At 55.3% G+C, this 24,098-nt stretch overlaps 1 protein-coding gene across 1 annotated transcript in view; it reads right to left on the bottom strand.

The window, feature by feature from the left end:
* The window catches only part of NKD1 (NKD inhibitor of WNT signaling pathway 1), an 81,457-nt gene that overhangs the window by 17,791 nt on the left and 39,568 nt on the right, over positions 1-24,098 (bottom strand). Inside the window, exon 4 of the mRNA XM_047077398.1 lies at positions 8,944-9,010. Coding sequence (XP_046933354.1) covers positions 8,944-9,010 — 67 coding nt within the window. The remainder of the gene's footprint in view (positions 1-8,943; positions 9,011-24,098) is intronic.

The raw sequence follows: 24,098 nt of genomic DNA, 5'->3' as shown, positions 1-24,098 counted from the left end.
CGGAGGTTGGACCCCCGCCCTGATGTCCCACAGGCCTTTCCCAATTGTCCATGTACAGATTATCTGCCGCAAATATTTTAGTCTCAGGGTGGCTCGCCAGGATGTTTCTGACTCCCCAGCCCTCCGCCAGCAGCTGCGAGAGGGAATGCAGAGGAATTTTAATATTAGCCTATGCCAAATATAATTAGGCGCGTAAATCTGTTGCCAGTAAAAAGAGAAAGGTATCATATGTACATTCCAGGCCAAATGGTTTCTTGTGTTATCTGCACGAGGCTCTCCTCAGGGAGCAAGGATCCCAGAGACACACAAATCTGTCTGTCAACGAGCGCAGCCGCGGGCTGGTGGAGTTAGTGGGTGTGCGCGTTACTCCATCAGGGCCTCTAAGTAACACCAGGCAGGATAGGTTACTGTTTGCATCTTACCAAAGAGGAAACTAAACTCAAAAAGCAAAGTGGATCAAGCCATTTCCCTGCGGAGATCGATCTGCCCGCCGCTGTCTCGCAGCCCTGTCTCCCCACGGAATCGCTTTCCAGTTTTTGACCCAGCCGTGCTCTCACACTGTTATCCCTGCCAAGAACGCCTGTCCTGGCTCTCCAGCTCCTACTCACCCTTCAGGTCCTCAGCTTAGGCCTTCCAACCTGGGAGATGGTGCCTGCATACCCCCGGGGGCTAGGTTAGGGTTCCCTGCTCAGTGACACTCTCTTACACCGCCGTTATCATTACTCAGTTCATCCTAGCTTCTCGCTGTGGCCCCAGAATACAGTACAGTGCCTGTCGCACCACATCAGGTCCGCCAACACCATCATCACCATCAAAACGACGGTAAGTGGCAGCACCAGGATTTGAACCCAGAAGGGATAGAAACAGAAGAACTAAAAGCCTAGTTTCCTGACTCCCCAACCACTGGTCTCTCCACTCTGTCACACAATCGTTGACACCTGTTCCTGCCTGTCTCGCAACCATGCTCCTCCTTCTGAGCATCTGGGTTTCCTCCGGTGGCCACCCCCCTCCCATCCCAATCCACTTGGTTTACAGAGGGCTGATTCGACTCCAGCTTCGGGGGTGCACCCAGCGCCCAGACCCGACATGGTATATTTCATCCCGGTGGCCACTGTGGCCGCTCCTTGGTCAGTATAACAGGAGAGTTCGTCCTGAAGCCAATGGAGTGAAAGCTTGCAGGCCCCTCACTTGCGTGGGACAGGCCCTAAGCAATGTGTTCACATGCTCACTTGGTTTTCTGACACTTTCCAATTAGGCATTTTAACCCCAGTCAGCTACGACCCCTGTCTCTTCCCATTCTGACTTCTGTACATCCTCTTGTGTCACACAGTTGGGGTGAACACAGGCATTTCTGGAATCGAGCTAAGGGAGGGCTGAGTTGGAGATACAGGTATTTAGGTTTAACAGGACACATATATAATCTGGTTCAAAGTTATAAAAGGATCATACAAAAAAATAAATCCATAAAAGAATCATGTGTTTCTTTTCTTAAAGAAGGCCCCCAAGCCGGATTAAGTTCGGGTCCCACAAAACCTAGATCCACCTGCGCCAGCAAAGTGAGACGTAGTGAGACTTGGGGGCTCTCTATCACCTGTGATGGCTGAATTCATAGAATGTGAGCACCTAGAGCTGGGTAGCCATCCTTCCCACTTAGCAGGACAGACCAACAAAGGGGCGGAGGGCACCGGTGACGGAGAGGGAGGGAGAGAGGACGGGAGGAAGGCAGCGAGAGTATGTGCATGTTGGATGACACGGTTTGAGCTCCCAGATCCAGCTGGCCCTTTTTGGGCAAGATCCACCCTAGAATTTTTCAATATCGTGAGCCAAAGCTTCAGCAAATTTGGGCTGAATGTCGAAAGAAGCCAAAGAATCCTGACTTAACTATCCATCACTCTGAGGCCCTGCTTGTCAGGAAAAACCACCACCAAAACAGGAATTGACATGATGAGTATTCTCCAAGGTGGCTTCTGGCACTTTCCACCAGCGGGTGTCTACCCCTTCCTGAGACCAGAAATGCCAGCCAGGGTGTTTTTCTTCACAATCCTGCCTCCCCAGGGTGCACTTTACCGTAGGGAGAATTTCTTTAAGGACCGGTTGTGACTAAGGGGAAAGAGGAGAGGAAAAAAGAAAACAAAGGAAACAACCCTTCCCAACAAATAGCATTCTGGCCTTTTCCCTCATCAGAGCATAAGGTTGATGGCCACTCTGCTTTGAGGTTTGTATAGGCTTGAGACGAAACATCTGTTCAGGGAGGGAGGGGGGGAAGCCGGGAGAGGGAGCAGGAAAGAGAAAAAAGCCTTTTGGGGCTAAAAATACCATGTCCCTTCCACTCTCCCTCGGTCCCCGCCCAAGTTAAAACATGTGATGAAATCCAACTTTTAGAATCTAACCCCGAGCTACTTGAAACTACTAAAGCCTCTTCGGTATCTGACACAAGTCAGAATTTCCACTGTTCCAGCTGAGCTTTTATGAAGAACAGACTTGAGAGAAGCTGCTGTCACCGCCGACACCCGGGCTTCTGGGGGGACTGCCGCGCAGTGGAGTCGGGCCTCGCTGACACTCGCAGGAGCACAGGCTCTGAACTGAGACACGGCAGCCAGCGGGGTGTGGCCCGCCTGCCCTCCGTCGGGGGGGCCCCGCTGCTCACCAGTCGTGTCTTCTTCGTCTCGGGCTTCCAGGGAACCACCGGCCAGCCCCACCGATTGACCGGCCCTGCCAGGGAGTGGTGCGGAGCCGCCTGTGGGGGCGTCCTTAGAAGTCCCCTCCCTCCCTCCCTCTCTTTCTCCCCCCAGCTGCTCCCTGACCTCCAGACTCAGTGTCCAACTGTCTACTTGGCCTCTCTACCTGGATGTCCAACAGCCATCTTGAATCCAATGTGCCCCCAACAAAAAGCCTCCACTGTCACCCGCCTAAGCCTCCACGTCAGAAGCGGCACCACCGCTGCCTTCCGTCCTTAAGCCGGACGTCAAAGGCGAACCCGGGATCCCGTCTTTCTTCACCTACCTCCCCTCTCTCACCTCTACCCGCAGGGCCACCCACTGCCCTCCAGCCCCCCAGCCCCGACGCTGGGCGATGTCATCACCTCTCACCCGCACTACTGTGACCATGCCCCATCTCCATGGCCTCCTTCCTCCCCACACGCGGCCCATCACGCTTTCCAGAAGGATCTTGTTAAAACGGATGTCAGAAGCTGGCACTCGCCTATGCCTTCTCTTCAAAGGCAGCGTAAAACCCAAGCGTGTGGTCCCACCCCTGCCCGCTGGCCCACCCTTGTCCCCAGTGGCTCCTCCTACCACATAGGCCTCCCTTTTGTTCTTCCCTAAACCCCAAGTTCCTTCCACCTTGGGGTTCTGCTTGCTCCTCCTGGCTGTTCTCCCTTCACATCCTCCCAAGGCTGGTCCTTCCTCAGCTGAGATGTCACCTCCTCCGAGAGGCCTTGCCACAATCTACCCCTCACGGCATTTTACCACTACCAGAAATTTGCACGGCCGTTCTCTGGATTATTCAGTCACTACCTGCCTCCCTCAGGTGAGCACCCTGCCAGTAAGGCCCACCTACCTGGTTCATGGTCGAGCACCCAGGACTCAGCAGGGCCCCACGCCTGCAGGAGATGCTCAGCTAAATACTCCCTGAATGAGCAAGAGTCAGAGGCCTGAGCTCCATTCTCAGTCTGCTGTGTTACCTTAGACGGCTCACGTCCCCTCTCTGGGCCTCAGCTCGCCAACTACAAATGAAGGGGGCTAGAGGCCTTCCCAGGGCTCCTTGGGTCTGTGAGTGGTTGACACATCACACCTGGGGGCCGAGACAGCCGGACCTGGGCCACAAGGGGGAGTACACAGGACCTGCCTGGGTGGCCCGAGGGAGGGGACTGTCTGACTTCATGCTGTTGACTTCATTCTTCCAGTGAGTATTTATTGAGCACTTACAGCATGCCAGACTCTATGTCAGGCACTGGGAGAAGAAGGAGACATTCAGAGATGCTAATAGGATTAAAGAAACTTTGAAAATAGGTCTTCTTTGATCTGGACTGGTAAATAATTATAAACACCAGTTGGCTCCCCTTCAAGAAAAGACCCATAAAACAATAAGACTCATGACAGCTCACAGACACCGGGCACTTACTCCGCACCAGGGCCGTTCTCTGATATTACATAAATGACCTCACGGTCTTCACGGGAGCCCTGAGGAAGAAGTGCTAATGATTACCCCCCGACAAGGAAAATGCAGAACAGAGAAGTGAAGGGATTCACCCCAGGTCACCCAGTGAGTTGTGGTTTAAAGCCCGGCTGCTCTGGGGCCCGACTTGCAAATTCCCAAAAGGTCCAAATAAAGATAGGAAGGTACTTCCCCTGGGTTCCGAGGGGGTGGGGGTGAGACAAACTTTGGGGCCCATCCAGAGTCAGGCAGGTCCTAAGCTCACAGTGGGGCCACTCAGACCCCAGGGCCTCAATCCCAACACCACGGCCCTGCCGGGCAGGACTAGCTACTCTACCACAGCCTCAGGCTGGGGAAGTGGGGATCCCATAGGCCCTGTCAGGCCAGACCCAGGCTGCGCAGAGGGAGGCCTGCCCCCCACCCCAGCAGCCCTGGGTCCTGGAGGGAGGACCTGGGCCCCCAAAGGGAGGGGCCTCCTGACTTCACTCATCCTGAGGGTTCCTTGATGGGCGTTCTGTGAAGTCAGCTCTCCATACATGCCGGGCAGGTTGCTCTTTGCCTGCTTTCATCCCCAAGTGGAGGTCAGAAGACAGGAAACAGACTCGGTGTTAGGGTCAGTGGGCAGATACTAGAGGGGGAGGGGCAGAAGTGAGTCAAGGCACGGGGAGGGAGGGGGACAGCCCTAGGTGGAAGGGAGAGAGGGGACCTAGAGAGGAAGCTGCATCTTATGCCGAGTGGAGAGGACACCCCCAAACACAGCTCTTCCGGGGGCCATTCAGGGTGACACAGGTCAGCCAAACCAGGGTGGCACCCGTTTGCACCTCAGGCCACAAGCCACAGGCTGCCACCGCCTGTCCTACGGCCCAGCCGGGGAGGTGGGGACGCCAGGTGGGTACTGGAGTGACGAGTGAGGCTGCCCGCCCATGCTCAGACCCCAGCCGGGCCAGCAGAGGGAGGGTCCCTCTCCCCTTCTCCCCTGGAAAGCCAGCCTCGTGTCCGCCCCTGCCACGCCCAGCCAGCTCTCCTGGCTTGGGACTTTTGATGTTTACTTTGTTCTCTCCACAGTTCAAAAGGAGCTCGGAAGCCTCGCACCAAGCCCAGACTTAATCTGCCGTCCCGCGAGCTCCCAGCTGGCCAGTTAAGGCGGTTAAGATGCTGGATTAGGGCCGGCTTTACATAACAACGCAGGAGCTAAAGCCGTCCTCTCCTGGGATGGCTAAAAGACTTCTTTTTATCTTCACGCCTCAGATGGCCTTTTTTCTCCCTTAAACAGCCCTCCAGCCCGCCAAGAGGCAATGAACTTGGCCAACAGGAAGACAAAGGAGAGAGTCAGGATTCCGCGTGCTCTCCCTTGGCCGGGTAGCACAGAGGGACGCCCCCAGGCCAGGTGGATGCTTCTCGGGGACTCAGCAGCACCTGCCCTTACTGTGGCCACGTCCCCCCATTCTGGGGGGTGCGGCCTCAGGCCTCTGCGCCGAGGGCGACCGTGGCACCACAGGCAGTCACAGGCCCAGCATCCTCCCAAGGAGTCCCAGGGCCACGCGGGCAGCCCAGGCCCACACCAGAGCAGTCTCGCTCTTAACTGCTTCATCTACGCAGTGCTCTCGCTTTTTCTTTTTTTTTTTTTTAATTTTTTTTTTTTTCAATGTTTATTTATTTTTGGGACAGAGAGAGACAGAGCATGAACGGGGGAGGGGCAGAGAGAGAGAGGGAGACACAGAATCGGAAACAGGCTCCAGGCTCCGAGCCATCAGCCCAGAGCCTGACGCGGGGCTCGAACTCACGGACCGCGAGATCGTGACCTGGCTGAAGTCAGACGCTTAACCGACTGCGCCACCCAGGCGCCCCAGTGCTCTCGCTTTTTAATGCTGTGGTTCGTCTCTCAATTCATCCTCCTTGTGAAAGTTTGAACATTCATCACTATCGTCCTCTTTGTGCACACTTTCTGATTTTAGTATCCTTCTCCCACGCCCAAGAGGAGCTACTGTCTTTGTGTGTCGAGGCCTCCAGCCACCCCGTAATATGCACGCGGTACACACGCATATGTGCAAGGAAATACGGAGTGCTGTGTCGTGCCCTTTTTTACACAAAACATACTGTGACATGCTGCATCGTTCTGCAACCTGATGTGTTTTGTATTTTCTGCTTCTGCGTCAGCTTTGGCTTGAAGAAAGAGGCCGAAAAGCTTGACCGCTGACAACTTAGTCCGACCCCTAGTTGGGAAACTGAGGCAGGAGAGTGGCCTGAGCCCCCTCCCTCATCAGTGGTGGCACCGATGTGCCTAGACATCATCAGTAATGAGCAAGGTGCCCAGGCTGCCCTTCAAGGCCAGGAATGCAGCTGGGGCAGGGGGGGGGGGCATGGGGTCAGACTGAATGATGCCAACCTCACACCCTTTCCCCCAACGGGAGCTGGGACCCCCAGGCACCTCATATTCATCCCCCATCCATCAACCAATGTTTGTAAGTGTCGCCCTCCCCGTGTCTCAGGGGTTCGTTCTCCCTGCAAGGAGCCCACAGCCTCCGTGCACCCACAGAGTCCGGCTCCACATCCTCACTCATCATGTTACAGAGGGCAAGGGGGGCCCAGAGCTGGAGGGACCTGGCCACAGTCCACAGCAGGTCGCTACCAGAGCTGGGAGGGGAGCCAGGGCCAACGTTCCTTCTACTTCATTATAACAGCACGCATGCTCTGAATGCAGACATCAGAGGGAAGTGGATTCCATGGGCGGGCCATTTCATGTCTGATTGAAGGCAAAGACACCTCACTTGAAATCAGTTACATGGTTTCGGGGCACCTGGTTGGCGCAGTCGGTTAAGCGTCCGACTTCAGCCAGGTCACGATCTCGCGGTCCGTGAGTTCGAGCCCCGCGTCGGGCTCTGGGCTGATGGCTCGGAGCCTGGAGCCTGTTTCCGATTCTGTGTCTCCCTCTCTCTCTGCCCCTCCCCCGTTCATGCTCTGTCTCTCTCTGTCCCAAAAATAAATAAACGTTGAAAAAAAAAAAAAAACAGTTACATGGTTTCAAACTGAGCCTCAATGGACAGAGAACTGCCTTGTTTTGAGCAGTAACTAGAGGCTCAACAAATGATGGATAGAAAGACAGACAGATGATGATTGGAGGATGATGGTTCCGTGGATGAAGGGATGATTGAATCCATCCATGGGTGGAGTATGGATTATGGGTGGCTGAGTGATAACAAAGAGCTGGCTGGCTGGTGGGTGACAGGAGAGTAGAGAGGAGAATGAAAAGGCAATGGATGGATGGATGGATGGATGGATGGGGCGTGACCAGTGGGTGGGTGAGTGACAGGTGAACGAAGGGACAGACAGATGAGTGGTGGTTGGATGCGTAGTGAATGGGCGATGGATGGAACAGGTGGAGGGATAGATAAACAAGAGAATGAACTTGCTAATGAGTTATGGTGCGAATGAGCAAATGAATACCTAACAGGAATGAGGGCTGATGCCCATGTAATCAATGTCCGGGATCAGCTCAGTCCCTAAGGGCTTACACCCTGCACACCCTTATCTGACTCCCCAGATCTCTCGGCACCAACTCCTGACATCTCTCTCCATGGAGCCGATGACAGCTGAGGCTTGAGGGGAGCCAGGGCATGACAGAATCAGAGCTGCAGAGCCCCTGCGTGCAGCCACCAGATCTGCAAGCAAGCACGCCCAAGGGAAACACCTCCAAGCCTTCACAAAGCCTTCCATCCATGGGACTCCCCACCCTTGGTTCAGGACCTGCTCATATTTGAGTCTGATAGATACCTGGGTCCCAGCCTGCCTCCAGATCCTGGGCAACTGGGTGGATCTCTTAAAACAGTGCTTCTCAAAGTGCACAAGTCACCTGGGGAGTCTCTTACAGTGTAGATTGGATGCAGCAGGCCTGGGGCTGAGCAGGGGGACCCTATGCTTATGACAACTGTCAAGCTGGATGTGGCCACAGTCCTCAGGCCTGGCCCAGGCTCCCCTTGAGAAACCCTTGGCACTGTCTGCTCTCCTCTCAAGGCTCTACAGGGGCCCAAGGCCTAGATCCCCCTAAGACGCTCAGCTCTCCTACAAGTTGCCTGTCCTCACCTCAACAGCGAGGCCCCTACCATCCTAAGGCTTCCCCAGTGAAGTGATTCTCTTCTCAGATTCTGAGCGTAAAACGGAAATGCTATCCCGCTTCGCAAATGCTTTCCAATCAATGCCACCTATGCTTTGCATCAGCTCAGGGAGTCCAACAGGGAGAAGGCTCTCATTCCTGTTCTGTAAGTGTGGAAACTAAGGCTCAGAAAGGTGGCGTGCCTTGCCCAAAGTCAAGTCGGTGCTCCAGTGTCCGCCTCCTTTCCACAACAGGTGCTTCCCCTTGAACAAAGACAAGAGTGAGCGGAGAGCGGCCAGTGGGGCGCCATTTGTACGTGCTCCAGCTGAGCGATGTGAATGACAAATGGGGAAATAGATCAGCTACGTGCCGAACACAGTTTGAGGGGCCAATGAGCCGCTACTGTGATCACCCCCCAATGGGAAAGCTGAGCTCCAACAACCTGTCCAAGGCTCCACAGCCAATACAGAGCAGAGCCAGGATGTGAGCCTCGGGAGCCTGGCTCCACTCTGGGCTTGGACCTGTGAAGGGCGATATTCCCTTCTTGCCTCTCACCCCCACTCACCCCCACTGACAGGGTCCAGTCCTCCGCCTGGTCTGCAGATTTTCCAGAGGGCACACAGGGCACACGGTAGACTAGATGGCCCCTTCCCCATCTCACTGCACCCTGGGAAGAAGAGAGCAATGGATTCCAGTACCTTCTAGCCGAAAGCCTTCCTCTTCCTCCTCACTGAGCGTTTCTCTGAAAATTTCACCCACGAGCTCCTAGAGGAAGACAAAGCAGGGACATTAAGCAAGAATTGGACAGAGTCAGGTAGGAGCCTGGTGTTGGGACGTCATGAACGTGTGCCCAGCTGGTCACAAGGAAGCGGGGGTCCTGCTCTAATTCTTCCAATGGGAATTTAGGTCAACTGAGGTGGATCCTATCACACTTGAAAAGTGAATTATCACCATGCTTTTCAGGAAGTAACTTTTTCTCAGCTCACTATAAAATACTATACCCGACCACACTTCTCCCTCAGAAAGGAAGTTCCACCCTCCGCCCTGGAAAAAGACAGAGACAAGATGAGAAAATGTCCCTCATCTACCCCTCGGGGTCAACTCGACTCCAGCAAGCCACCCCTGTGGGTCCCGAGAAGGGATCTCAGTTTGAACGATTCTCCAGCAGAGGGTCCCGGGTGGGCCGTCTCCATGGGTTTACAAAGAGGGCCTGGAGCGCCCAAGGAGAGGTCTCTACTACCCTTAACATAAACCCCAACTCTTCAGCATCACATTCAGAAACCTTCATGCTTTGGCTCGGGCTGATCTTCAGACAGGCCTGCCACATGTCCCCCGTGCACACACCTGCCAGAAACCAGCCTGATCCTGGCACATGCCTTGCCTGGTGGCATCCTTGAGGATGCCTGGCGGCTTATCCCGTATGACAGACTTGGTCCCAACCAGCCTGCTCAGGCTGTCATTCAGATGTGGTCAGGTTGGCCAGGGGACTTTGGTTGGTCCACAGGCTGGGAAATTTCTGGGATGTCGACAAAGGTACGGCCTATCTCACCCCACCCCTGCAGGATGACTCTAGATACGGAAGAAGCAGGGCCGGCATTTGCCAGACTGTCTTCTGCATTTTTTGGTATTCTGCCCGTAAGAGTTCTGTGATCTAAAAAGATTGTTCTAAAGTTACGCAAGATCCCGTACTGAAGAATTTACGACGGTAATGGACACTGTGAGTATCCAAGTAGTAACTGAGGCTACGTTCCCCAATTTTCTTCCTATTTAGACCATGGAGATTGTTTTACACAAGCATCACATGGGATTCGTGTTCCGAGGAACCCACTTTGGGAAATGCTCCTCTTCTGGGGGAGAGACAAGGTTTGAGAAGTTATACCGCCTTATCTCTTCAGATGCCACAACAATGCTACGGCAGCATTTCTCGAACCACAAAATGACAAGCAATAAAAAAGCCCAAGCTCAGCAGCTGTCACCAACTTCTCTTTTTGAAAAAAAAAAAAAATGGGGGGGGGCAAAGAGAAAGAAAAATGAGAACGTACCCTTCTCGTTGAAAAATTAGAAGGAAAAAAAAAATCCTGCACCTCAGATCCTTAACAGAAAAATCAGGGCTTGCTTTGATTAACCAAACAAAAATAATGCTTTGTATATCTGATCTTATCAACTGGACACAGCTGGAGCTAAGTCTCTTCTTTTCTTTTCTTTTCTTTTTTTTTTTTTTAAAGGATCAACAGCTGACATTTTATGGATCAGGGCCGGTGTTCTCCTCTCGCTCTCCTTTCAGATCGTTCGGGGGCGTCACACACTCTTTCCTACGGGTTGTGAAAATGTGGCCACTCAGACTCCCGGGGTCCCACTGACTTCAAAACCAGGCTGCTTGATTCCTGGAGAGAGGATGGCTTCTCCCTCCTCCTCCGCCAATTATCATAATCACCGAACACTTCCCGGGCTTGTAAACTGGCTGTTTGTGTTAACGGCACTGGAGTTGACAGGGAAGCAGGGAGCTGGTGACAGGGAAGGGACGCACTCAGGTGGCATCATTAGACGGCTGGGACGCTCCGGCAGCCAATTAGAGCCCATCTTTCATGCCAGAGGAAGACGGATGCCATCTCCCCATAAAGGAGCACTTCCTCACAGGAGCAGCTGACGGTCTTCAAGGGAGTCAACAGCCCGCTTCACGCTCGGCTCTTCTGGAAAGCGGGGGGCTCAGTGCTGACCTTGGCCCGCCACCCTGACCGCTGCAGGCAAGGCAGACAGGACCTGCCAGACCCATACTTTTGGGCGCACGTGTCTTCTTATTGGCAGACTTGGAGGAGTTTAAAGACTCCGAACGTCACTCCCAACAAAGCAGCCGTCTGGAACCCCGATAACGATGCCTCACAGTGTGTATCACGCACTCTGAGAACTGTCTGCTGTGAGGACGAAGCTCTCTGACACAGTAAAGACACATCTCTGCATATTAAAGCAGGCTTCTGGCAAGCTCCGGGGTCGGCCTCTTCCTGCTAAACCTTACCCTGCTCTGTATAACCCTGTGAGAGCTCCTTTGCACCACGGTCCACTGACATACTGTGCAGTTACAGAAGCTCGACATTGGCAAACGTTCATTTCATCCGCTGAGCCAGGCGGCCCGGGGCCAGTGCCGCGCAGTGTCTGTGGTCTTCAAGCTTTGAATCGCTAAGCTAGAGGCAATGCAGTGTGGGGCCAGACACAGGATCACGTCCTGGCTCCCTTGCCTCGCTCGCCCTTGGACCGGGCTGGCATTGGCCAGCCACTGCCTTCTTGGGACCTCAGTCTGTTTCTCTGTAAAATGGGCACAATGATGAACCACAGCAACGATAGGACAGCTGACCTTCTCGCACGTCTCCTAAGTGCCAGGCACCGTGCGAGGCACCTTATGAGTATATCCTCTCCCTCAATCTTTGCCACGGCTCCGCGCTTTCTATCTCTCAAGGAATAAACGCTCATAAAAATGATCTGCAATTTGTAAACTCAGAGTTATAACTGTTATTATTATTTTTTCTACGAAGAAAGCACCCTCAACCCTCCAGGGACATAGGAGATAGGACATAACGGTAATGACAGCCACTTGCATCATTTACCAAGTGCTCCTGGTGTATGAGGCACTGACTGACAGACTCCTCACAAGAACCTCCAGAGAATGGGGTTCCCAACAGCCCTGGATTTAAGTGAGGAGGCCCCAAGGGGCCAGGCGAGTGGCTCTGGATCATCAGCTAAGATTGGAGCCATGCCTGGCTTGGGCTTGTGCAGTGGAATCAGGGCTCCTGTGGGCACGGGGACGGAGGCAGCCAAGAGTCTGGGCACTTGCCAGGGACCACGGATCACACTTAAAGAAGTGTAAGAAAAACAGGCTGGCTAGTGGCTCCGTGGGTGGTGGACAAGTACTCCTGTTTGTCCTGTGCGACTAGAAGGGCCCACGGCTCCTCCCCGCCTGGGACTTGGCAGGGCCCTGGCCGGGAGGCCCGCCTGCGAGGTTTGGGGCCAGGCCCTCAGGACCACCCTTCAGGAAGGCGCTCAGACCCCTCGACGGCCACAAGCCCCGCTGGGAGCCCCAGTGCAGCAGGTGCAAGGCACAGTACTGGAATGGGTCAGACCCTGGTTCAAATCCCAGCTCTGCTTCATACAAGATGCATCATTTGGGTGAGGGAACTTTCTCGGCCTCCCCACGTGTACACAGGGATGATAGCACTCATGATGCCTCAGGGCGGGTTGTGAGGGTTAAGTAAGCCACGGCAGGTAAAGTGTTTAACGCTACACCTGATACGATTGAGGCTCATGAGACCGGTAGTTATTGTTTCCTACTTCTTCTTCTACTCTGATTGTCAAATGGCTACCAGAACTTTGCTCAGAGAAGCTCAAAGTCTCACCAGACCCAACGTGCCCTCAAAGACACTGGGAAACACCCTCCTACCCGGCATACTGTTTTTAACGCTTCGCATTTAATCCTCAGGGCAATCCTTTGAGCTAATGCCATTATTGTCCCCACTTCGCAGACGAGAAAACTGAGGCACAGAGAGGTTAAGTGACTTGCCTAAGGTCACACAGCTAGTCAGTGTCAGAGCCGGGATGGAAGGCAGGCTGCCTGGCTCCAGAGCCCACACCCTTCACTGCCCCCCTGTAAGAAGCCCCAGTATGGGGCTTGGGATGCAGTGACTTCCCTTCACTGCTGCTTTGTCTACTCGGCCATCATTCTGGCCCCTGGTCCCAGGCCCTTTCTCCTCTGACCCTCAGGACAGTCGGCCTCAGACAAGGCTCTAAGTTCTGATCAAAGGCCTCTCTGGACCCCCAGGCCTCCTGTCGCACCCAGCCTGATGCCAGGCTGCCCCCTGCTCAGCGGTCAGGCTTGGTGGCCTTTCAGGCCACAGGACCCAGAGCCCCCTCCCTCGCACGCCCCAGCACCGCTGTTCCTCTGCCCCACGCTGGGCCCCAGGAAGAGAGGCCAGCTCCTCCGGGTGCTAAGTGCAGCCAACACCAACCCAGAGTCCAGAATTGCAGGCATGAGGCCTTATAAGGCCTCCAGGGACGGGAAACCACATCAAAGCAGGGCTTGGGAGCGGGCTGGAGTTCGGTTAGGGTTTTTCCTCTTTGTCTTTGAGACTCATACTCCTGAGCTTAATATCTTCCCCCACCGCCTGCCCCGGCAGTCCTTTGCCAATCTTTCTGTTCTCTAAGAGCTAACAGATGTTGGTGCCACGGGTTTCAAAGAAAACTCCTGGTGCCCACAGAACACGGCACAACTTATAGATTCCAAGAATGCACAGGGTTGGGACATGCCGGGGGAAGAGAAGGGTGGGGGGCACGACCCAGCCACCCAGTAACCCTTAGACCCAAGTAGTCCGCCCTGGAGCTGCCCCAGGAAATTTCTGGCAAGCTCCCTCTTCCCAGCACACCGTACAGACGCAGCCCGGCCAGGCGTGCCTGGGGAACCGGCGCGGCCGCGGGCAGGCAGGCCGTCCAGGGCAGGGATGCTCTGTCCCCGGAACCCGGCCGAACCTGGGAGCCCGGGCCCCTGCCGGCCCACCCTCAGCAGCTGAGTGGCCGCAGACGCCTTGCTTAACCACTCCGGCTCCCACTTTGCTCTTCTGTAAAATGGGGATTTAGATGTAAAGAAAGTCAACGAGAAAAGGGAGACAAAATACACGTAGCGGGATACACTACACATGAGCTTTTCTTCTCCTTCTGTAGTGCCCTTCTTTTGCCACGTGCTTGGAACATCCTTACATTTTTATTCCTGCAAAAACCTAACGTCCAGTGGTTCAACGCCCCAGGGTCCACCCCCGGATGACATTCTCATGAGAGCAGCAAGGAGGCACGTTTAAGTTTAGTAGTGTTAAGGGTATAATGCTACCTGTACATCTAAGAAAATACCAGACCCAACGTCCACGTATCCCCATGGTTACCCCCAGGAGGGAGGGGCAAGAGAGATGGAGAGTGAGAAACTTCAACTTTCTCAGAAGCAGTCTAATTTTTGAGATGAGTATATTAATGTATCACTTGCACCACTAAAATCTAATTTAATAAAACCCCACACAATAACCCACTTTACAAGAAGGACCTGGGGCTCAGCCAGGAAATTAAGGGGCTGGTCCAAGGTCACTTAAGGAGAGAAAGTGGCAGAGCTGGGGTTAGAACCCTCCCGGCCCCGGGCCTCTTGTCTCTAGAATGGGGTGGGGGTGGGGGTGCAGGATGACGCTCATGGTCCCCTTGAGAAGAGATCTTCTGGGGCTCCAGTCCCCCTACCCAGCAGGAATCAGGAGTGGAAGGAAAGCCATGGCCATCCACTTTCAGGGCCTCAATGTCCCCATCTCCAACGTGCACTTTAACCTGTGGACCTTTGTTACTTCTGTCCCTGAGAGTCACTCTGTTGTTTCCTACTTCTTCTTCTACTCTGATTGTCAAATGGCTACCAGAACTTTGCTCAGAGAAGCTCAAAGTCTCACCAGACCCAACGTGCCCTCAAAGACACTGGGAAACACCCTCCTACCCGGCATACTGTTTTTAACGCTTCGCATTTAATCCTCAGGGCAATCCTTTGAGCTAATGCCATTATTGTCCCCACTTCGCAGACGAGAAAACTGAGGCACAGAGAGGTTAAGGAATTCCCCACTCCACCCCAACCTAGGCAACATGCAACCCAGGGCTGAAAGGTAGGCAACGTGCAAACCAGGGCTGAAAGGTAACCACTGGTGAAGGGCCGGGGATGGGAAGGTTCCTGGGGCCCCGGCTCCAGTGACAGGCCAGGAGGGACTGGGGGTTCCCTCCTCCCCGAGGATGGGAGGGAAACAGACTTATTCCTCCTGGACATCAGCAGAACCTAGACCTGACAGCTGCTTCCAGAAAGACACAGCACCTCTTCTCAAACAAATGACATGTGGGGCAGAGCCCTCCGACATTCCCCTGAGGGCAATGCAGCCCCCCGTGGCCATGTAGCCCCCAATGGGGGCTCCGGGCTCCGCCTGCCCAGCACCTGTCCCCCAGCTAAGCAAATTCAGAGTCCTCCCCCTGGGGATGCTTCTCACAGCAGCTGGCGGGAAAGAAGTCTTCTCCGGTGCCAAGGCTGTGTATAATCTCATCTCCAGCTGCTTGCGACAGCGTACCCCAGAAGCGAACTCACAAAGGGACAGAGAGAGAGACCAGTGCCCAGGGGAGGGCACTTGGTCCAAGGCCCTAGGCCAAGTCGTTTCTAGAAGTCAGCTCCCCAAGGGCAGGCAACTGGGTCTAGAACAGTGCCTGATATATAGTAAACAGCAAGTATCTGTGGGATGAACCTTGGGGCCAGATACACCCTCACCTGTGCTTCCTGGGGGAGGGGACAGTTACAGAAGCCACTGAGCTGCCCTCGTCGCTTACGGCAATTCACGGTGGGCTTCTGCTGCTTTGCCATTGAAAGCTGTGACCCCCAGAGCCTTCAGAACCACATTACAGCCCCCCTAAAATCAGAGCCCAAGATCCCGGCCAAGCTCGGAGGCCAGAGGGAGGAAGTTGCTGCCACCTGCTAAGCAGGGGGGCACCTCCACGGGTACCCCCAGCTGGAGAAGGGCAGAGAGGCTGAGCAGAAGTGGCCTGCCTCAATTCCCAGAGCTGGCCTGCATGACTGGCCTACAAGGACCAGGCCTTCAAGACTCCGAAGATGTGCAGCGGTAATTAAAATTCCTTGGATTTCTCCCTGACTGTTTTTATCTGCTCAAGATATAATCCCTCTGTTCCCATTGGCACATCCCAGCCTCTGCCCCCCACATCCCAGGGACTCCAGCCTGAGCCGGCTTTCTGGACTTGAGGGAACACTTATCAGGAAGGTGGAGGGTGGTGGGCAGGGGCTGGGATGGCAGAGCCGAGCAGGAAGGACTTCCCACCCGGGGCCTGGCCCTGGGGCCACCACATCCCTTCTTCCACCGAGCCTCAGGCCCTAGACCCTACAGGGTGCAAATAACCTCCGAAGATGGCTTTGCCCAGTCCCGTGTCCTGGAGACACAGCTAGCCATAGGCGGCAACGGGCCAGCAAGGTCCACTTCCTGGGCTGTCACCCCAGCAAGCTGCCGGCCTCCACCTGCCGTCATCCCAAATGCCCCCAGAACTGGGTCCCACCTGGGCGACCAAGAGTACTTCAAGTTTTTCTTTAAATTGGCCCTCTCTCTCTCTCTCTCTCTTTAAAACCTAGTCTTGGGGCACCTGGGTGGTGCAGTCGGTTAAGCGTCCGACTTCAGCCAGGTCACGATCTCATGGTCCGTGAGTTCGAGCCCCGCGTCAGGCTCTGGGCTGATGGCTCAGAGCCTGGAGCCTGTTTCCGATTCTGTGTCTCCCTCTCTCTCTGCCCCTCCCCCGTTCATGCTCTGTCTCTCTCTGTCCCAAAAATAAATAAACGTTGATAAAAAAAAAAAATTAAAAAAAAAAAAAAACCTAGTCTTACCAATAAGATCCGTGAAATCGTGGGTGTGATGTCCGAGTTATGGTCGGGGTCGTCAAAAATAGAATCCACGTGAAACAAATGCAGAACCATGAAAATACAAGCCGTCCGCCGACCTGTCTCAAGCCCCATCCCCCCAGCAGAACGCAGATCACACCTGGGGAGCTACAAGGTTTCAAGAGCCCAGAGCTGAAGTCCTCTGCCCCCTCCCCCACCCCCAGTGATCAGGCTGGTTCCCTGGACAGGTGGGGGGGGGGGGGGGAAGAGACACCACATAAGACAAGCACCAGACGAGGACAGAAGCAGGAATGCTCTCACGGCCCAGCGGCCGCTCCTCCCGCCCGGGACAGGCCCTCCTCTAGAGCGGGTGTCCGGGGACCATGAATCCTAGGCACAGATTAAAATAACTGATGCCAAGAGAAGACAGCAGAGCTTGGCATTACCCAGGACCTGCCTTGATCTCCAGTCTTTGGGACTTCAGAGCTCTCAGGAGGAGGTGACCCAACGCGAGGCAGACTGTCCGGGGCTGGGCGGGACGTGGGGCCTCAAGGGTCTGCTGTTGGCGTGACGGGAATTTTCCTACTAGATGGCAGTTCAAAGGAGTTTCTACAGTGGAAACCAGGATCCGATGGGCCTGTCAGGGCGTGGGAGTAACTGAGGTCAGGAACATAAAGGACTCAATGATAATAATTACCAGCATTTCTTTCGCAAGCACCTGACGTGTGCCAAGAGGTCTGTTCTGCCAGCACATCAGGGGCCTCGCTAACCGCTCCCAACAGCCCTGAGAGCCGGGTGCCATTGTTACCCCCCGCGGCCAGGAGGTTGGAGAAGTCAAGTGACTCACAGGAGGGTCCGACTTGAGCCCTGGCCCCTCTGTTCTATACCGTGTGACCTCATACAAACGATTTCCCCGTCGGTGCCTCGGTTTCTCCATCTGAACAGGGAAGTGACAGCGGCCGCCCAGCAGGACCACTTAGAAGGGGAGAGGAGACTGCGTGTGTAAAGGGCCCGGCACACCCACCGGGTGGCCAGCGTGCCATCACGCAGCTGTTCCCTCTCTGCTCTCAGGGGCCCCTGTCCTTCACTCCCCACCCTCCCATCCTCTTGTCTACCCCCCACCGCCTTCAGGGAGGCCCCACAGCTGATCAAAGCCGGACCCGGGAGCACCTCAGCCACCCACGGGCCTCCAGCTCCAGCCGGCGACTGACACTCAGCGCTTCTCAGTCTCTGCCCCCCTCCACCCCCCGCCCGGCCCACGGCCAGCCACGCTGCTGACCCTGCTACGCCACGGAGCTGCCCGCCACTGGCCTGCCACACCACGCAGCCGAGCGCTGATAACAGGAGAGGCCGAGGGGGCTGTGGGGCGCCTCGGATCGCTGAGCAGCTGGGGCAATCTCTGCCAGCGGCTCCTGGCCCTGGGACAGGGCCCGGGTCTGCTGCCAGGGGCCAGCGGGTGCGCCCTGCTGAGCAGGGTGGCCGTGAGCCAGGCTGCTGGTGACTGACAGCGCTGTCATCTGTCGCCCGGGAAAGCGGCGCCCCCATAGACGGGGGTCACCTTGTTGCGGGAAAGGATGTGCACCCCGCCCGGGGCAGAGGTCGGCCCGGCCAGGAGCCCTGTGTGGCCTGGGGACCTGGAGAAGCGTGTTTCTCTCAGCCTCAGGAGTGAGGGGCTTTGGCTTCTCGTTTCTCCTCTCTTGGACACGTGCACACGCATGGACACACTCAGGCCACCCCATCTGCCCTAAAGCTCTTGCAGAAGCCGTTGTCCTGCCCCTCCGATGTCTGCCCCTGCCAGGCCTCCCTCTCCTGCCACACCCCTGCTCCCAGGGCCTCTCCCCAGGCCCCTCACAGGCTGGACCCCACCTTGGGGTCTCCCGACCCCTGCCTGGGCTGTTTCTGTGGTCTGGGGAGCCCTCTACCCTCAACTGCTGACTGCCCGCTCGTGAAGTCCTGTCCCCGGGGCCCCAACCAGCATGACTGCTGACCCCCAACCGCCCCCCCATGTCGCTCTTGGGCAGAATCAAGGGTCACACGTCTGGTCTCCCTGAGGACTCAGTTCATTTGGAATCTTAACTGTTTATGTGCCACCAGATCTGTGCCTGTCAGTCTCCAAGTCCGTACCTATAAAATGGGCCTGTGACACAGACGTGCCTTGAATGTCCCATAAGAAGGCGGACATGGAAGAACGGAAGGGTTAGCGGCACTGCTCGGGAACCCAGGCTCCCAGGGTCCCAGGCGCCGGCTGGTGGGAGAGCAGGTGAGGACCGCCGAGGGGCCAATCCTGTTGTGCTCCGAAACAAAAGAGGCATATTCTCCAGAACACTTCTGGAAGGACACGCTATGCTTTGCATGTAACAGTGGCTACCCTTGGGGAGCAGGCATGGGCAGCCGGGGAGCCGTCCCCTTCAGTTGCCCAGCTTTCTGGACTCTCTGGGTTTGTCCTGTCTCTCCCCCACTCCCATCCCCTCCCCTCCTCTTTCTCTCTTTTTTAGCCAAGAACGTGCAATAGTCTTATACTCAAAAGACACTGAGCTTTCTAAAGCTGTTGCACTAAAGGGAACGATGTGGCTTCACCGCCCACTCCACACTCACCAAGCTGTTCCACAGGCATCTCCGACTTCACGCGTCCAAACTGACTCCCGCCGGCCTCCCTGATTTCCTCCCTGCACCCAACCAGGGCAGCACCCTCCTTCCGGTTCCTCAGGCCAGCAGCGCAGGGGTCAGCCTGCCGCTGCCCTTTCAACCCTTCTGCCAAGTCCCTACAACATCCTGCCGGCTCTGCCTCCAAAACGTACCTCGAACCCAACACGCCCTCACCTCCTCCACACCTAAGGTGCACACCAAGCCAGGGAGAGAGGTCATCCTCTCTCACTGGGGCGATGGCCACCATTTCTTAGTCTCTGCCCTTCCCCCTCCATTCTCCAAAGTCCTCCTAATGCCCTACAAAGCCCCACCCAGCCTGTCTGCCCCATCATCTACCTGACCTGTTGTTACTCCCTTTCATGCATTCTGCCCCAGCCACCCTCACCTCCTTGCTGCAGACATGTCGGGCACACTCCCACCTCAGGACCTTTGTACATGCCGTTCCCACCGCCTGAAACTCTTTTCCCACATATCCTCTCCTCCTCCCCTCCTTCAGGTTTTGGCTCACCTCATCACCTGGGTGAGGTCTCCCAAACCCCTCTATTTAAATGGCAGCCCCCACCCCACCCCCCGCCGCCTTCCCTCACCCCTTCTCTGCCTTAGTTTCCTCTGGGGCACTTATCACCATCTGGCGTACCAAGTACTGCCCGACAGAGGAGGCGCTCCACGAATACATGTCAAACAACTAAATGCGGTTCTAAGTTTATGGACCCAGAAAAACTTTTCCTGAGAGAGGCAAGCAGTCGCCACAGAGCGGAGAGAACACGATCGCATCCACGAAGATTATCCGCATGCGTTTTCCACGCACCGCGGTCACACAGGCGCATTTGGACAGAGCGGCAGCAAAATGGTCCCAGAGGTTGGGCCTGGGCGCTGGATGCAACATTGTCCAATTGCTTGCTGTGAACGTGCACAACTACTTCTATAATCAGAAGTGACGGGAAGCGTTTTGAAGAAGACACACGCAAGCAAACGGAACTGGGGGCCCACGGCGGTTCGAGAAGGATTCGCAAACAGAAGTCTGCCGCCAGGTGGTGTGGTCTGAAACTTTCCAGTGAAATGGGTGGTTTCCAGATCCCATCTGGGAGGGAAGCAGGAGTACCAGGCCTCTCTGCACCCCAGATCCCACGGCCCCCTCCCACGGCCCCACCACGTGCACAGCCCACGAAGAGAACCCTCCAGGAACCCAACTGTTTCCCAGTGCTCTTGGCTGTGGGTGCGTAGGAAGCCGGGGGCGCTGGCAAGACCCTTCTTTGTGGTCATGTAATGCAGACAGGCTTTGATTCCAGAAATGGCAAGAGGCCAGCTGAGCATATAAAACTGGGCTGTCGCTGGGAGCGGGGGAGGGCAGCTCTCTCTCTCCCGACCCCGACGGCTGCACACCAAATTCTACTATTTCCATTCTCAGGCAAGCCAAAATCTTTTTTTTTTTTTAAGGGGGGGAGGGGTTGTAGGAATCCGAAAGGTGGCTGTCTGCTCCTACGGGTCATACCAGGGACCCCTGCCGCCACAGTGGTCCCGCCAGAGGCCCAGGGAAGCCTAGGAGGTGCTAAGCCTTGGCTGGCATCCAAGTTCTAAGGATGCACTTCGACCTGGGGACAACAGGGCATTCACAGCAGTGACTGTGTCCATCGCACCTTGTCCCACTGCGGTCCCCGGGTCGTCTGACTCACCCTGTACCCTAAGAGGTCAAGAGGGAGCACTCACCCCCTTATAGACGAGAAGGCTTTTAGGCTGTGAAAGGGGAGGCAGGAACACGCAGTACAGTCGGGAGGAACCAAGACCCCCGAGAGGAAGGCCAGGGCTCCTGACACACGGCATCTGGCGTGTTCCTGGACGCAGAGGAAGAGTGGCCTGCAGACGCATACAGGCAGCCCCTCAGACCGCAGGCATCCGGGCCACACCCGAGCCCTCGTGCAGCGGTTCTGACCTGAGGGAAGGCCCAGACCCCCTGAAGACTGGCCCCCCAGGAAAATGCCACACAAACAAAACTGCACGCTGAACCTTTCTGCGAACGTTTCAGGTTAAGAACCTCTCGGAGGACACATGGGGAAACTCAGGCCTCAAAAGGAGATAGCGCTTGCCCCCAGTCGCAAAGCGTGGCACAGCCACAATCTGGATCCAGAACACTCAAAGCGGGCCGCAAGAGCCAACAAAAGTCAGTCCCCCCCCACAGGGGCCAGAAATAAAAAGCAGAGCCCCTCCACTCCACCAGAAGGCAGGGAGCGGGTGCCCCGGGTCAACAAGGGCAGACTCAGACCGGTGTCCCCACAGGCAGGGTTCTATGGCTCGTGCAGTTTGGGGAGGATCCCAGGTTCCTCACTGTGGGATTTCTCAAACGTTGCAGCGGATTCGCATCGGGAGCCCCTTGAAGTGCTCGCAGCGCACAGGTTTCTCCAACTTCCCGAGACCCTTTGACTATGGCCCCTATTTCGATCCCTTGCCATTTCCGCATGCTACCCACACCCACCTTCAGGAAGCTTTCCCCACCGGCAGCCCACCCCTGGGAGGCATCTTCAGAGGCCTTCAGAGAACTGCCCCCCCCCCACCCCTGCCACAATCCCGCCCTCCGCCAGGTGGCCCTGAGCCCCGCTTCCTCACCTCCAGTGCGGGCCAACTCTGAGCCAGAAGTTACCTTCCAGAGCTCCTTGCAGGTTAAGGCTCAGACCAAGATTTTTCCTGAAATTGCACATAGCTTGTCTTCCCTTTGCCGTGCTTTCTCCCCTTCCTTCCTGATCTGCCCTGGGAGAACATCCTTCATGAATCACTTGCACATGATCCTTGTCTCAGGCTCTGCTTCTGTGGTACCTGATGGCTCTTCACTGAACTACCAGTTGATTGGAGGAATCTGGACACGTTTGGTGAATTCACAGGGAACAGACAGGCCGACCAGCAGGTTGGTTCGTCTCAGACAAAGGGATCACCCCACAGCCAGTCCAGCAACATGAGGAGCCAGGCATCCCATGCCGGGACTCAGGTCTCACTGGCAGACAGAAACAGACATTTTCTCCCACCCACCACTCACCCCACCCCCATTTCAATATATGCCTCTCTCCATCTCTGGGGCCTAACTCAAGTACAGGGAGCCCTTCCTGAGCACTTCATCCTCCAGGGACTTCTCTCACTGAACGTCCATAGCTCTTGGGGCTGGATTCACAGATGTACCTTCAGGAGAAATCCAAGGCTGAAGGAAAGCTTTTTATCCCTCTCTTTGTCTCCGTAGTGAGCACCTGTGATTTGGACAAACAACTCCCCACCCCATCCCCCCAACATCCATTTCTCCTTCTTCTGGTAACACCTTGATTTTCCCTGGAGAGCCACCCCTCCACAGGCTTGCCAGACTTCACAAATAAAAACACAGGACACTCAAATCTGAATCTCAGATGCACTCATGCAGCATTTGGGATATACTTATGGAAAAAAATGTTGTTTATCTGAAATTCATAAAACTAGCTGTTCTATATATTACCTAGAAATCCTAGCCCTCCACCACTTTCACTCATGAGGTATGGACAGGGTTGATTTGTCCCCCTAACCAGAAGGGTGGGCACATGTTCCAGGCCCGATCAGTGAGAACTCTGCACATCCCTGGTCATAGCGATTGGTCAAGGCCAGACACATGACCCGAGCTTGGGTCAAAGAGATGCTTCTCTTTGACAGCTTCTCTTTTTCTGCTGACATTAATGAGATGTGAGGGTGGGAATCTGACCCTGAAGAAAACATTTACCTCTTTACAGAGAGATTCTGTCTAAGAAAGAAGCCAACACAAAAGAAAACAGAACCAGGAGGTGAAATCATGGAAAATGGGTCCTGACAACACTGTCTGAGTGCCTGGATCAAACTATGCCTGAAGCTAGTCCTCTCCCTCGACTTTTCAATTACATGAACCACTAAATCACCCCTTTTTACTTAGACCAGTTTGAGCTTGTTTTCTGTCACAGGCCCCTGAATGAGTGCTGCTCAATCTGGCCTCCTCTGACGCCATCCACCAACCCTGGCACGATGCTGTGTGGAGTCACGCTCAGCAAATATTTCAGTTGCTTGTGTCTCTAACTTTACACTTTACTGTGGCAGGTGGCATGGGATTATGGGAAAGCCTGGGCTTTCAAGTCAGACAGGCCCTGATCCCATCCCAGCTCCGTCCCATTCCAGGGCCTTGCCCTACTTCCTCGAGCCTCTGGGACCCTCAGTTTCCTCGTCTGCAAAACGAGGATACTACTAACTGTATCTGTGTCTATAGCCATACAATTTTCTGCCCAAACCAGGTCACTTTTGAGAGTGAATGGGGGAGCTATTAATAACCAGGCCAGGACAACAGGAGTGACTAGGAGTGTCATGGATAAATGGGCCGGCAGTAGCCCTACCTACAACTGACCTCGCCCACCTGCACCCACCCCCGTGGTCAATGCCTTCCACCCTGTCTCCCCATCACTGCCCTCTGCCCAGGCCACTCCCACTATTCTCTCCTCCTAGCTGCCACCTCGTTCCTTCTCTTCCAGCTCAGCTTTAATGTTCCCTCCTGGAGAAGCCAGCCCAGGACCCCCCAGACTCGGCATGGCCCCCCACTCTGTGTCCCCCCCCCACCACCTGGGATGCCCTCATTGCAGCCCTCGGCGCTCTGTACGACTACTTGTGGACCGCCAGTCTCCCCACATGGCTAGACAAGCGCATGGAGGACAGGGACCCCACATTTCCTCACTACTGAAGGCCCTACCGACCTGGCACAGTGCCTGGAAGGCGTAAAACATAAGCCAAAAAAGTAAACAGCTAACTCTCCTTTTGCCTCCT

The sequence above is a fragment of the Lynx rufus genome, unplaced genomic scaffold, assembly GCF_022079265.1.
Source record: "Lynx rufus isolate CCGP_SWC_20201006 ecotype Redwood Valley unplaced genomic scaffold, mLynRuf1.p SCAF_16, whole genome shotgun sequence".
Lineage (NCBI taxonomy): Eukaryota > Metazoa > Chordata > Mammalia > Carnivora > Felidae > Lynx > Lynx rufus.
This window is presented reverse-complemented; position numbering and strand designations above follow the sequence as displayed.